Source organism: Hirundo rustica, chromosome 12, assembly GCF_015227805.2.
Source record: "Hirundo rustica isolate bHirRus1 chromosome 12, bHirRus1.pri.v3, whole genome shotgun sequence".
Classification (NCBI taxonomy): Eukaryota; Metazoa; Chordata; class Aves; order Passeriformes; family Hirundinidae; genus Hirundo; species Hirundo rustica.
The window spans coordinates 19600430-19614774 of NC_053461.1; the positions used below are offsets into that span (position 1 = coordinate 19600430).

A 14345-nucleotide genomic window follows, 5' to 3' on the forward strand; every position below is an offset into this window, starting at 1 on the left:
CTGGTTATTCACCCAGAGCGCCTCAGGATTGATGGGGTTGTGTGAGGCTCACCGAGTGATGCTCTGTGAGGCTGCTGGGGAGGCTCAGCCTGGAGAGAAGGAGGCTCAGGAGGGGATTTCTGGCTCTGCACAGCTCCCTGACAGCAGGGGACAGCCCTGGGTGGGGCTCTGCTTCCAGGGAACAGGGACAGGAGGAGAGGGAACGGCCCCAGCCTGGGCCAGGGGAGCCTCAGGTTGGACATCAGCAGGAATTTCCCATGGAAAAGTAGTCAGGCATTGGAAGGGATTGCCCAGCAAGGTGCCAAGTTACCTCCAGCTTGAAGAGACAGTCTGTTTTCCCTGATACTGACCAATTTATGGCTGATCTTTCCTTAGGTTTGTAATAAAATTATTTTCCTGATGAGTTTCGTGGGTAACTGCGGAACCTTCACGCGAGGGTACAAGGCCATGATCATGGACGTGGAGTTCCTCTATCACCTGCTGTACCTGCTGATCTGTGCCCTGGGGCTCTTCGTGCACGAGTTCTTCTACAGCCTCCTGGTGGGTGTTTGCTTGGCCCTCAGAACATCTTCTGGTCTGTTTGTCAAGTCCCGTCTTGGGCACATCCAGGAAAATCCCTGCTTTCATGCTGGGAAGCTGTTGAACAGATACTGGGAAGAGCCACAGCCTGGGGGTTTTCTTTAGGAGAGGTCACTGTGGGAGGCAGCAGGACTCCTGCCACGTCCCTTTTGCTGATGGGTGGCTTCTTGCACAGACAGACAGGGAGAGGACACAGCGGGGTGGTTTTAAACCAAAAGAGGAGAGGTTTAGATTAGATATGAGGAAGAAATTCCTCCCTGGGAGGGTGGGGATGCCCTGGCACAGGTGCCCAGAGCAGCTGCGGCTGCCCCTGGATCCCTGGCAGTGCCCAAGGCCAGGCTGGACACTGGGGACAGCCTGGGACAGTGGGAGGTGTCCCTGCCCTGGGTGGAATGAGATGGGCTGGGTTGCTTTGCTGTGTTGTTATCAACGACTGTAACACGGTGTCAGGGCTTTCTGAGCAGCTGGATCACTCTGGAGCGTCTCCATGGCTGTGTCCAGCCCTCCTGGGATGGACAGGGATCCTGGCACACCAGTTCCTCTGTCTGGGGTGGGATTATTCACCTTGCACAGCACAGTGCTTCCAGAATGACACTGAGGGAGGGGGTCTAGTGTTGGTGGAGAAAACGGGTCACTGTTGAAGCAAAACTGAAATGCCATTCAGAACAGGCTATTTTTGTGCCTTTGGCTGATATTTGCCACATCCTCTGGTACCTGAGCTGGTTGTTTGCTGTGTTCATGGAGGCCCAGTTTAACAAATACCTCTGATCCACCAGCATAGCCACAACCTGCCTGTGCCAGACCCAGTGAAAAACGAGGGGAGCATCAGCAGAGAAATCTAAACACAGGATTTGGGGAGAAAAACACTGCTGCTTTCATGAAATGCTCAATGAATTAAGAATTAAAGAAAACAGCAAGTTGTGATTTGAACTGAGCTGCCTGGAGGCTGCGAGGGGGTAGATAAATGCTCTAAAAACCAGGTTACAGTCTGTGCTGGCAGCTGGGTGCGTGTCTAGCACCGAGGCAGGAAGAGCTGCCCGCAGCGGGCACGGGCTGCAGGCCGGGGGGGCACAGCTGCCCCTGTTCCTGCGCTCCCCGAGAGCGTGGCCCGGGACAGGTGCCGCCAGGGCCGCTCCACGTGCTGCCGTTGGCTGTCCCCAGCTCTTTGACCTGGTGTACCGCGAGGAGACGCTGCTCAACGTCATCAAGAGCGTCACCCGCAACGGGCGCTCCATCATCCTCACCGCCGTGCTGGCCCTCATCCTGGTCTACCTGTTCTCCATCGTGGGCTACCTCTTCTTCAAGGATGACTTCATCCTGGAGGTGGACAAGCTCCCGAACGAGACCCTGCTGCCAGGTCGGTTCCGGAAGCTGATTCCCGTGGGTTGTGTTGGAGAAATAAGGGATTCTTGTTCCCCAGGGCGTCAGGCTGGGCCAGGGGTGGCCAGGCTGGACAGCAGCAGGAATTTCTTTGTGGAAAGGGTGGTCTGGCACTGGAAGGTGCTGTCCAGGGAGGTTTGGAGAGCCCAGCCCTGGAGGTGTCCAAGGAAGGGCTGGAAGTGGCACTCAGAGCTCTGGGTTGGTGACAAGGTGGGCATCAGGCACTAAGTGAAGAATTTGGGAGGGTTTTTTTCCAACCTTGGTGAATCTGGGATTCTGTGAAATAGAAATGCTTTTGTGGTTGTATTTAAAGGCGTGGAATGTGTCAGTCAGTACTGTGCCCTGGTAAACTCTGGGGTAAGGTACTGCTCTAAATGCACACTGAGCACGATGGGGAACCCTGATACCTGAGAATTCGCCTTGCAAGGTGTGAAATCACCCTTTGATGCAGCATTTTGTGGTTTCAGATCGCACAGAGCCAGGTGAGACCATGACTGGCGAGTTCCTCTACTCAGACGTGTGCAAGGCAGGGAGCAGTGAAAACTGCTCCTCCATCGTCCCCTCCGACCGTGAGTACCACTCTGCAGTTCCCAACTCACGCCCTGACTTCTCACTCTTTTTTTTTTTTTTTTTTTTTTTTTTTTCTTTTTTTAGTTAATCACCTTCAATTAAAATAATTTCTTCAGAAAATCCTATGCAGTAAATTTGGGAACAAAGCTATCACGAGATTAACTTGAAATGGGATCATTTTAGGCCGGCAGCATAAATAACGTTTGTTACACGAAGTGACCAAAGCAGAGAAACTTAGAACTAAACCAGACTTCATAAAACACTGCCATACTCTTTAATTTTCTGCATCAATTGGAGAAGGAAGAGATGCGGTTTGCCTCTTTGCAAAGTTTATTATCTTAAAACATGAGGCTATTAAATGTGATCTCAGAGGATAATGCCCTGTGAAATATGGTTTATTTGGCAGCATTGTTCTCTCTCAAACTGAGGAACTGTTTTAATATCATGGCAGGAAGTACCTGATGGATTAAGTCGACATGGGTAGGTTTGGAGATCAAGAAAGTGAGATATTACCTGGGTATTGAAACATTCCAGTTTTATTTCTAGGAAATGTAATTTCCTTGTGGGAGATGGACGGTGCTGGCTGGGAGGGGCAGACAGAGCATCCCAGTTCCTCTGGAAGAGCAGCTCTCGCATGGCCACCACAGCCACCAGCCCCTGCTCACGGGAGGAGAGGGCTCTGCTTTGCTCTGGGGTCCTCTCTGAGCAAGAAAAAAATCAGCCTTGCTGCAGGAGAAGCTGCTGCTCTCAGCTCCTTCGCTCTGGCTGCAGGAAGGGAAACTCGGGGCTGTCTTTGTATCTCAGATAATCAGTGCAGCGCCAGGCTCTCGCGGCGTCTGCGTGCTCACGCTGCTCTCGGGCCCTGGTTGTTTCAGGGCTGCTCAGGGGCTGGGGTCTCTCCAGGCTGCCCGTGGGAGGGTGGGATCCGCTCACGAGCATCCTGGTGACGCAGTGAAAGTCGTGAGGTGTTTTTAATGGGTGCAGGGGGGTGTTTGAGGTTAGGGAATGGATTTTAGCAGCTCTTGCAAGTGAAACAGTGAAGTTCGGAGCCTTGAGCCAAGCGAAGAGAAGGTCAAAAAGAAGCGTGTTGCGTTTCTAGCAGAATGCTGTTTCCACAAGCAGCGCTCTTTTAGCCATTTGAAAGCTCCGAGTGGAAGTTGCCATTTTGAGTGCAGCCCAAAGGCTGTGCAATCTGTCAGGCACCAGGGGAGAGTGGAAGAGGCAACACTTTGTCCTCCGAGCTGTCAGAACGCTCGGGTTCTGTATAAACAGGCAGCTGGTGATCTGAGCTGTGCAGGCGAGCAGGGAGGGGAAGAGATTTCACCCAGTCACAGGCAGCAGCTCAGCACAGAAGAAGACTGGCAGTGGGGAGAGGAGGGCAGGGAGGGGATCTGCTCCCAGGGTGGCTCTGGAGAGGGTCCAGGGGAGGCCACAGGGTGATGAGGGGTCTGGAGCATCTCCCTTCTGAGGAGGGAATGTTTAGTGCAGGGAAGACTGAGAGGGGATCCCATCAGTCCATAGAATATCCCCAAGGGGTGTCAGAGGATGGTTTCAGCCCCTTGCCAGCAGTTCCCAGTGACAGGACAAGGAGCAGTGGCTATAAATTAAAACAGGTTTTGCCTCAACATGAGGAAGAGCTTCTTTCCATGGATGGGGCAGAGCCCTGGAGCAGCTGCCCAGGAAATCATGGAGTTTCCCTCTCTGGAGACATCCCAAACCCACCTGGACGTGTTCTGTGTCACTGCTCCAGGTGCCCCTGCCTGGGCAGGGGCTGGGATGGATGATCTGCAGAGGTCCCCACAGCCCACCCTGTTCCGTGATGGTTTGGGGAATGAACCTACAGGGACTTGCAGCACGGGCTGAGGGGGGAGAGAGCGTACCCAGCAAAGAATGGAGAGGAGGATTTGGAGCTAATCTTGGCTGTGAGACGTGTCTTTGCTTGCTGTGTTCCCAGAGCTGATCACTGAGGAGATGGAGGAAGAGAACAAGGAGCATACGTGCGAGACGCTGCTGATGTGCATTGTTACTGTACTGAGTCACGGGCTCAGGAGCGGGGGTGGAGTAGGTGATGTGCTCAGGAAACCTTCCAAAGAGGTAAATTACCCCTGGCTGGGGGTGGAGGAGCGATACCGAGGAGGGCTGGGATCTGCTTTGCTGGGGAGAGCGCGTGTGCACCGCTCCAAACGGGCGAGGAGCGGTTTGACAGCTGCTGGGGCTCTGCGGTGACATCTCCGGGGGTCACACTGAGCACCAGCCACCCCACACGGGCTTTTCCAGCTTGGGGGCTGTCCAGAGCAGGAATGGGGAGCCAGCAGTGTGAGCTGGGGGTTCAGGAGCTGAAGGGAGGAGATGGGTACAGATCGGTGAGGGAGGAGCGCGAGGTGGCGCAGGAAAATGCCGTGGCACTGCTGGCGGCCAGGGGCACCAGGTTTGGTTACCTTGGCAGGGGGAACGTGTCAGGTGGGAGGGACCAGAGGACAGGGACCAGGCTGGGTTGGTGGGAGCGTGGGGGAGGAAGGATGGAGCTGTCACCAGAGCGAGGACCAGGCTAAGCAGCAGGGATTTTCTGTGACACCCCTCTGGCTGCCCCTCTGCCTGCTGTTGGAGCTGGTTGTGTCCATCATTTAGGAAGGAATCCTCTCCTGGCAGGGTGGGCAGCCCTGGCACAAGGGTGCCCAGGGCAGCTGTGGCTGCCCCTGGATCCCTGGCAGTGCCAGGCTGGACACTGGGGACAGCCTGGGGCAGTGGGAGGTGTCCCTGCCATGGCAGGGGTGGCACTGGGGGGGATTTAGGGTCCCTCCCACCCATTCTACAATTGTGTGATGATTCTGAGATCGCTGACACTCCCACAGCCTCACTGGGGGCAGTGCTTTTCTGTTTCACCTGACATTTCAAAGCCTTTTTCTAAAACTTAGCCTTCAGTTACTTAATAATAAGTCGGGTGCTTGACTGGCAGGGTGACTGGGAGAATGGGGGTTGGATATTTTGGGTATTCAGACCTGCAATAAATGTGGGATGTGTACTCCAAAGTCCAGCTCAGTGTTCATTTTACACGGCTGTTAAATGCAATTGATGCTATTAAATTCCAGTACAAGACTTTATGGCCCACACTGATCCTCTGTTGACACACTGCAGATTAATATAAGGATATAATTTGGAAGGGCTCCAGGGAGGGGTGAGAACAAATTTCAGTGTGAGAGAAGAGTTTTGTCTCTTGTGAAAGTGAGAGAAATGCAGAATCTCGGAGACAGGAAGGGCAGCTCTGCAGAGATGCCACACTGGCAGCTAATTTGGCTTTTCTTTCAGAGATTTTTGCATTTTAGTTTTGCATTTTAGTTTCATTTAATGTTTTGAGTTGTGAGTTCCTCTTGGAGAGCATCAGCAGTGCAGAATCTTAGGGAAAGGGGTGTGGGGCAGGGTGGTAATTAGGGGTGAGATGTGCACCTAATTGGGCTGTTAATAATTCAAAAATGTATCTTGCAGGAACCTCTCTTTGCTGCTAGAGTGATCTATGATCTGTTGTTCTTCTTCATGGTCATCATTATTGTCCTGAACCTGATTTTTGGGGTGATCATCGACACTTTTGCTGATTTAAGGAGTGAAAAACAGAAGAAAGAAGAGATTTTAAAAACCACTTGCTTTATCTGTGGTAAGTGTGGAGAGACACTTCACAAGAAGGGGTTACTCTGGGTAAGCCAGGGATAGCTCAAACTCACAGGAAAAAAAAAGAAAGCCTTGAATTACTGGCTGTTCCTCCCTGCATTCCTCAGCCAGTTCATGTTCCTGGGTACCACGTGCTTGGCAGCAGGAGCAGATGGGGAATGCTCAGGATGCCATTTTTCCTCAAGACTCCAGTTCTTGCTTCTCCTCTGCCTCGAAGAACAGTTTCCTGTTGGGATGGGAGAGGTTTTTATGAGCTCTCATTTTTTCCAGGCGTGCAGAGCGCTGCCTGTGGAGGCTTTTCCCACCAGGAGGCTGGGGATGGAGGTGCTGTGGTTGACTGACACGGTCCTGCCATGTTGCATAACTCACAGCCTGACGGGATAACCTTTGGAAGTTTGCTGCAAAGCAAACGTTGCTTTTGCCATCAGTTGGCCTAAAAATAGGAGATGCGTTATGAAATCCAGCAAACTGCTTGCTACAGGGTTGTTGCCTTTTTTAACCAATTTTTCTCTGTTATGTATAATAAATATAAGCAGTACTCATTACACTTTATTCTTTCTCTTCTTCCTCTTTTCCCTCTTTCTTGTCTGATATTCTTCTTTTCTTCCCCTTCTTCTTTTCTTCCCCTTCTTCTTTTTCTTCCCCTTCTTCTTTTTCTTCCCCTTCTTCTTTTTCTTCCCCTTCTTCTTTTTCTTTCTTCCCCTTCTTCTTTTTCTTCCCCTTCTTCTTTCCCTTCTTCTTCCCCTTCTTCTTTTCTTCCCCTTCTTCTTTTTCTTTCCCCTTCTTCTTTTTCTTCCCTTCTTCTTTTCTTCCCCTTCTTCTTTTCTTCCCCTTCTTCTTTTTCTTCCCCTTCTTCTTTTTCTTCCCCTTCTTCTTTTTCTTCCCCTTCTTCTTTTTCTTCCCCAACTTCTTTTTCTTCCCCTTCTTCTTTTTCTTCCCCTTCTTCTTTTTCTTCCCCTTCTTCTTTTTCTTACCCTTCTTCTTTTTCTTCCCCTTCTTCTTTTTCTTCCCCTTCTTCTTCTTCCCCTTCTTCTTTTTCTTCCCCTTCTTCTTTTTCTTCCCCTTCTTCTTTTTCTTCCCCTTCTTCTTTTTCTTCCCCTTCTTCTTTTTCTTCCCCTTCTTCTTTTCTTCCCTTCTTCTTTTTCTTCCCCTTCTTCTTTTTCTTCCCCTTCTTCTTTTTCTTCCCCTTCTTCTTTTTCTTCCCCTTCTTCTTTTTCTTCCCCTTCTTCTTTTTCTTCCCCTTCTTCTTCTTCCCCTTTCCTGGCTATTTGTCAGGTTTAATCCTGCTATTCAGTGTCCATTCCAGAATGGCTGTGACCCCCAGAAGTCACAGTCAGACTTTAGGAGTCAGTTCTGTTCTGGAGCTGATTTTCCTGGTCCCCAGCTGGCAAACGCTCAGGGTTCTCCCTGTGTCCCTCTCGCAGGTTTGGAGAGAGATAAGTTTGACAACAAGACAGTCACCTTTGAAGAGCACATCAAGGAAGAGCACAACATGTGGCACTATTTGTGCTTTATTGTCTTAGTGAAAGTCAAAGATTCCACAGAATACACAGGACCAGAGAGTTACGTGGCAGAAATGATCAAGGTGAGTTTGGAGTTTTGATTTTTTTTTTCCTAGATTACACCAATCCAGTGGAAGGTCTGGTACAGTGCTCTGCATTGTATTTAATTTATTTTATAACTGTACCTGCGACTTCCCAGCCTCCGGAGCACTCTGTGTGTGTGCTGGGGTAGGTGACAGCGAGTGGTGACAGCCAGGCACTCCCCATGGCTTGGATCAGGGGAAGAGAACCTTCAATTCACATTTAGGCAGAGTATTTTCAAGCTGGTGCAAGTGTCTGAAGCACAACCAACAGGCTTGCACCTGTCCTGGTATAAATATCTCCAACTGACTTGTTGTCATATGATTTGAGCTTAGTATTGTGAAAAACTACAATTAATGTCTACTCAATTGGAAGGGCTTTTAATGAGAGAATTAAAAGCCTCATCTCTGCCAAGCTGCAGGTTCAGAGCTCCTGGAATTAGATCCGAAGCCTAGTTATAATTTGTGTCTTCTGGCTGGGGAGCAAAAGCTGTTTGATTTGTACCATTTCAGTGTGGTTTCTTCAGAGCAGAGCAGTGTGCTCCCCTCCCAGCTCCTGTGCTGGAGGCACCACCTCCCTGGGGGTGGGTCTGTAAATCCCCCCGAGCCCCCTCCGAGGTCGAGCGTGTTACTCTGGGGTCACCAGAGCGTCCGTCCTGCTTCTGGATTTCTACCTCAGTAATGAGGGCTTAAAGCAACCTTGTGAGCAGTCACCTGACAGAGGATTAGCACAGTGAGATAACCAAGTGCATCGCTGCTGCTTTCCAGTCTGGCTGATTATTCTGCTCCCTTCCTTTATCCCCCCGCAGCACGCATGACTTCAGGGGGAGAGCGCTGCGCTCCTGAAGGGTTTTTCCTTCTAAAAGGCAATTTTGTGTTGTGCTTTTGCTCCTAAAAGACGACTTTGTGCTGTGTTTTTGTTGCTGTTAAAGCCAGCTTAAGGAAAGTTTCAGCTGGCAGCCGATTCATTATTTCAGATGAACGGCTCGAATTAGATAAGAACCAGGAATTAGTCACTGAATATGTTTGCATGAAGCGCAAACACTGGAGAACTTTTATGAGAATTCCCATTCATTAAGTGTCAGCAAGGGCTAATTACTGTGTGTGGATGGGAGTAGGGATAAATTATGCATAGCCAGAGTGTCTCATGCAGATGCAATTTTATGTAACCATGCGCTCTAGGTAGAGGTTTGGAGTGTGTCTGTAGCTGGTGGGGTTTTGCATTTCATGAGGCAGTTTTAAATGGAGATCTGAGAGCAGGTCTCAGTGAGGGCTGGTGAATGTGGGGTGTAGCTGCAGGAGTGTGGAATAGGCAGGAGATGTGGGTTTCACCTGAGTGCTCTGTCCCCATCCTGCCCCAGGCTCAGACTCTGGGGTCCTCTGCAGTCCGTGTACTCCCGAGGAGCCGTTTGGCAAAGCTTACTCTGAAAATCAATTTCTTCCCTGTGTCCTTTAACATTAAAACTTCCTTTCCTGCCCTAAAATCTTGGTGTAAAGCACGATGAATCTGTTTCTCTGCCAGACCTGTTTTAAATGCTGCTGTAAGAGTCCAGAAGTGTTTGGGTTTTTTTTCCCCGTTGAAGGTGTTTTTAGGGATCATTTGGGTGGTTCATCTATTCCTCAAGCTTTCTGTGTTCACAGAATCCCAGATTGGGTTGGGAAGGACCTCAAAGCCCATCCAGTGCCACCCCAGCCATGGGCAGGGACACCTCCCACTGTCCCAGGCTGCTCCAACCTCTCCTTGGACTCTTCCAGGGATGGGGACTCCCCAACCTCAGCCTGTCTGGGCAAAATCCCGTGAATGCAGCAGGACAGAGCAAGGAAAGCTTTAAATACGAGAGCCATGAGTGCCAGGGCAGAGATCCACTGTGGAGCTGCTGCTTTCCCGTGGCAGCCACCAGCCTCTCCTGGGAGGGCTCCTTGGGGCAGGGCTGGCTTTTTGAAGGGATTTCCCTCCCGTGTTTCAGACTGAAGGTGGCACTGTAGCATCTTGGATGGTGACAGAGATGGGGGCACGTCTTCCCCGGGCTGTGTGTGGCACCAGCCTTCAGCTGCTGCTCTGCCCGTTTTCAGGAGTTGGGGTGGGAAGCGTCATGCGCTCCAAGTCCCAGCGTGGGACACCTCAAACGTTTCACCTGTGCTCTGACTCCCAGCAAAATACCTTCAGAGAACTCTTGGATTTCTGCCCCTCGGTGAATGAAAGGGGAAAAAAAAAATTTAAGAATTGCCTCTGCCATTCAGTGTTTGTGGGTTGTTCCAACACTATGGAACAGTAAAATAAGAAAAAAAGAATTTAGGACACCTAAATTATATCTACTGTCAGTTTGTATGTTGGTTCCAGTGCTGCTTGTACAGTGCTTTAAAGATATTTTAAGCGCTGTGGTACCAAAAGAACCCTGGACAATTTCATTTATGCAGTTAGTGAATATTCCGGCGCCTTTAAGAGTGATCTTGAATTTTGATGTTTTCTTGTCTAAAAACAACGTGTGCAGAAAGGCAGTTTTGAGGATTCCCACTGCATTGGGTAGGGCAGAGCTGGATCTGGCCCCTTCACTATCCTGACCCCACATTAGAAGAAACTGTAGCCTTGGAAATCAATGATTAACTCCAATTCCTTAGTGAATTTTATATTTCTTCACAGACAGAAGCTCATTAAGTTCAAGTACATCACAAGGAAAGAAGTCAACAGGTACACTTGGGAACAGAGTTGAGTTTAGGGCACTGAAGACTGGTCAAAAACTCAAAATTCAAAAAAAAATAAAAAAAGAGCAGTGATCTGAGCTGAGCAGCCTGGGCTGGTGGGAGGTGTCTCTGCCCATGGGGCTGCAATGGGATGAGCTTTAAGGTCCCTTCCAACCCAAACCACTCTGGGATTCTGTAAAATAAAATCTACTAACCGTTCTGCCAGTGCTGCTGTGCCTCTCAGCACTGTCCCTGTCCCTCCCTCTGCCCTGCTCTGGGACCAGTTTGGGGCTGTTGGTGGCTCTGATCTGGACTGGTTTGGTTGAGTCCTGTGCAGGGCCAGGCTGCCCTGGGCTTGTAGCTGCAGGTCCAGGCTGCTGATGGAGGCTGGAATTCCTCCCCCTGTGAACAGGGATAATGTTCCCTTTCATCAGCGAGGGGAGCCTGGGACAGATGATGTACAACTCGGGGTATCTCAGGAATCTCTGCTGGGAATGGCTGGGGATGCTCAGGGAATGGGGCTGCCGGGGTGGGGCAGGGCAAGCTGAGCCTGGGCACACCCCACTGCTGCCCTGCCCTATCCCTGTGCCCCTGCTCTGCCCCATCCCTGCCCTGTGCCCCTGCCCTGCCCCATCCCTGTGCCCCTGCCCCATTCGATCCCTGTGCCCCTGCTCTGCCCCATCCCTGTGCCCCTGCTCTGCCCCATCCCTGTGCCCCTGCCCCATCCCTGTGCCCCTGCCCCATCCCTGTGCCCCATCCCTGCCCTGTGCCCCTGCTCTGCCCCATCCCTGTGCCCCTGCCCTGCCCTGTGCCCCTGCCCTGGCAGCCTCGTGGGTGTGGGGAGGTGGCAGATGGATTTCAGCAGCTTGGCGTGGAGCAGCTCCCCTTGGCACTGCATCCCTGAGCCACCTCCTCAATATCGGTTTAATGGCACAGACAGCGCGGCAGGACGTGGGAGAACGGTAGCAGAGGTGATGTTTAGCTGCTGGCCCTCCTGGCCGAAGCGGGGATGTGTTGGCTCCGTCCCTGCCGAGGGGCTGTGCCCGTGGTTGGAGCAGGGCTCATCGGGAGGGATGCTGAGGGTGCCTCCCGTGATTCCCAGGAACAAAGGCCCCGGTTCTGGAGGCTCTGCAGTCACCAGCAGGATCAGGTGATGTCTGAGTAACACCCTGTGTGTGGGAGGTGGGGGGATCCACTTATCGCCTTGGCCAGACATTGACATCCACACCCAGATGACTCATGTGAACTCCGTGCAACTCCCTGCAGATTAGTTCATTTAAATGTCTTATCTCCCCATCCTGGCTCGAGAATTCCTCCCGGAGCTCGGTGCCTGTGCCCGGCGTTGCTGTGGCAGCCCGGGCAGCGCAGCAGCCCTGCCAGCTCAGCTGTCACCGGGGCCTTGGCAGGGCTCTGCCGCCGCCAGCTGCGTGCAGGCATTTCAGAGATGTGAGATCTCTCTCTCTCTCTGCAGCTCGACACGGAGAAATCCACGCAGGCACCCGGGGGTTGTGTGCATTCCTGAGCTGTCTGCAGGCAGCTGCATGGGCTGTCACAGCACAGACAAACATTTGCATGCCCAGCTCCTGCATCCCCTGCTCTGCGCCCTGAGCAGTGTGGGGACCAGCCATGGCTCTCGGGGGTTGTACCTTTAAAAAAAATAGAGGCTGCTTTGGGAAAGTTGTCAGCATGGAGCTTCCTAACCGGTTCCCCCATGGTCTCAGTCCAAGCAGGATCCGTGTCATTAACGACCTTTACTACAGAAATGAGGCAGAGGTGTCACGGTTGCCCAAGCTCCCATGTCGGGATCCAGGGCACTGAGTTTGCCCTGGATTGTGTTATCATTGAAAAGGAACCATTTACAAATAGGAGTGATGGCAGAGATATCCCTAAAGGAATTTGGAATAGAAATGAAGGCTACAGATTTCCCTTTGTACCTTAGTTAACCTCCGTGTGCAAACCTGGGGGTTGAAGGATGTTTTTGGGCTTTTTCCTCGGTGTTCCGAGCTCTGTCCCGTAGTGGAATGTGTTTCTGATTCTGGCTTTGAGTGACTGCTGCCAAGGCACAGCCTCCTGGTAGGCAAGGACACAAGGTTCCATCAGTGTCAGGCTTTTAAATTACATCCTTTCAGAAGTGCAAGTGTGAGCTGAAGCCTTTCCCAGGGAGTTATCCAGCAAGGACAGGCACTGTGCCCTGAAAGCCAGCAGGAAGGTGGGATCCACCAGTGGTGGTGGTTTGAGGAGTGGCTGTGTCCCAGGCTCTCCACGAAACCCAGTTCAGCTGGACGTGGCCGAGCCTGGCTTTGCACTGCAGCACCCATGGCAAGGGCAGGACCATGATGCTTCCAACCCAAGGCATTCCACAAGGCCCTTAATGATTCCAGCACCGGTGAAAGACATGTGTACCTGAAATTACAGTCTGAGAAAGTGTTGGGAACTTGTTCATCTGTCGTTTGTGCCTGGAAATCCTGTACTTCAGGCAGAGTCAAATAGGAGAGATTTGTCATATCAATATTGAGCAAACCAGCTGCAGACACAGGAGTGAGCAGCCTGTGCAAATGACTCGGTTAGAGATGAGGAAATTGGGGTTTTGGGGCTACCAGTCACCGTGATACTGGTGCGGGCTGGGAGAGGAGGAGGAGGAAGACCAAGAAGGTCAGGATGTGACCTGGAGCTGGCAGCGCTCAGTTTGGTGGTAACTTCCCAACAGGCTGCATCTTGAGATAGCTGGCTGGAGTTAGCCAATATAATTACAGGGTTAAACAAGAAATCATGGCAGAGGCTTGGAAGAGCCAAGAGTGTTTGGCAGCAGGCCCCGGGCTGCTGGAAACACTGTGTCATCAGCAGGGGATGAGCTCTGTCCTCACATAAGGGAGGAACTTGTTCCACCCTTGGTGCAAACCAAGAGCTGTGCTGGGAGAGAGGAATGGTCAACCTCATCTTCCCCAGCCCTGGCACAGAGAAATGGTCAACCTCATCTTCCCCAGCCCTGGCACAGGGTGCCCAGAGCAGCTGTGGCTGCCCCTGGATCCCTGGCAGTGCCCAGGTTGGACATTGGGGCAGCCTGGGACAGTGGAAGGTGTCCCTGCCATGGCAGGGGGTGGAACGAGATGAGCTTTAAGATCCCTTCCAACCCAGCCCATTGTGGGATTCTCTGGAGTGTCTGAGCTGGCTGCCCCATGGGGGACTGCAGGAAACCCTCCTGGCTGCTGGCAGTAACCCCACATGGCCCCGTGCTTGTTTTTCCCTGATAAACCACCCGGTATCCATGCTGGGAATCTCGGGTTCAATCAGGTTCTCACTCCCAGCTGACCAGGCAGAGGTTTCCCTTGGGCTGAGCCCGTGTGTGAAGAAGGCCTGGGTGGATGAAAGCAGGAGGAAAGGCTTCGGGGCAGTTCTGGGGAATTGGGTGTTTGCAAAACGTGCTGGCTTTGGGTGGATCCCCAGCAGCTGCCAGGGTGGGTGCGTGTCCTGCTCCTGGAGCAGTGCCAGCACCCTGGCACGGGGGGAAGGTTCCTGCCTGGAAACCACGGGGTGATGCACTGGGAACACCAACCGCTGGGGCCAGAAAGCCGAGTGTGGGGCCGAGGGTGCACCGAGGAGGTGGCTGGGGCGAGGCCGGCCCTGAGTCACCGCCCTGACCCCGCGGTTGTGCAAGGGGCCGTGGGTGCCAGCAGCCACCGCCGCCAGCTGTGCTGCTCGGCCTCCGCCGGGGAACTGCCGTGGAGGCGTGACGTGCCCCACTTCAGGGAGGATGCCAACAGCCCGCGGGGGGCTGGTGTGCAGAGCTCCCCTTGGCCTTTGGGAGGCAGGGAACGGCCCTCAGGAACCCGTCCCCTGCAGTCCATCGGGCTGGTGGTGCCCGGCTGGGCTCCAGGGAGTCCCCACAGCA

The 14345-nt window shown here is 52.4% G+C and overlaps 1 protein-coding gene across 1 annotated transcript in view; it reads left to right on the forward strand.

Annotated features, from left to right (window-relative positions):
- ITPR1 (inositol 1,4,5-trisphosphate receptor type 1) overlaps positions 1-14345 on the forward strand; it is a 163140-nt gene that overhangs the window by 138182 nt on the left and 10613 nt on the right. The window contains exons 54-59 of the mRNA XM_058422258.1: positions 376-540; positions 1741-1936; positions 2427-2528; positions 4484-4623; positions 6013-6178; positions 7617-7777. Coding sequence (XP_058278241.1) covers positions 376-540; positions 1741-1936; positions 2427-2528; positions 4484-4623; positions 6013-6178; positions 7617-7777 — 930 coding nt within the window. The remainder of the gene's footprint in view (positions 1-375; positions 541-1740; positions 1937-2426; positions 2529-4483; positions 4624-6012; positions 6179-7616; positions 7778-14345) is intronic.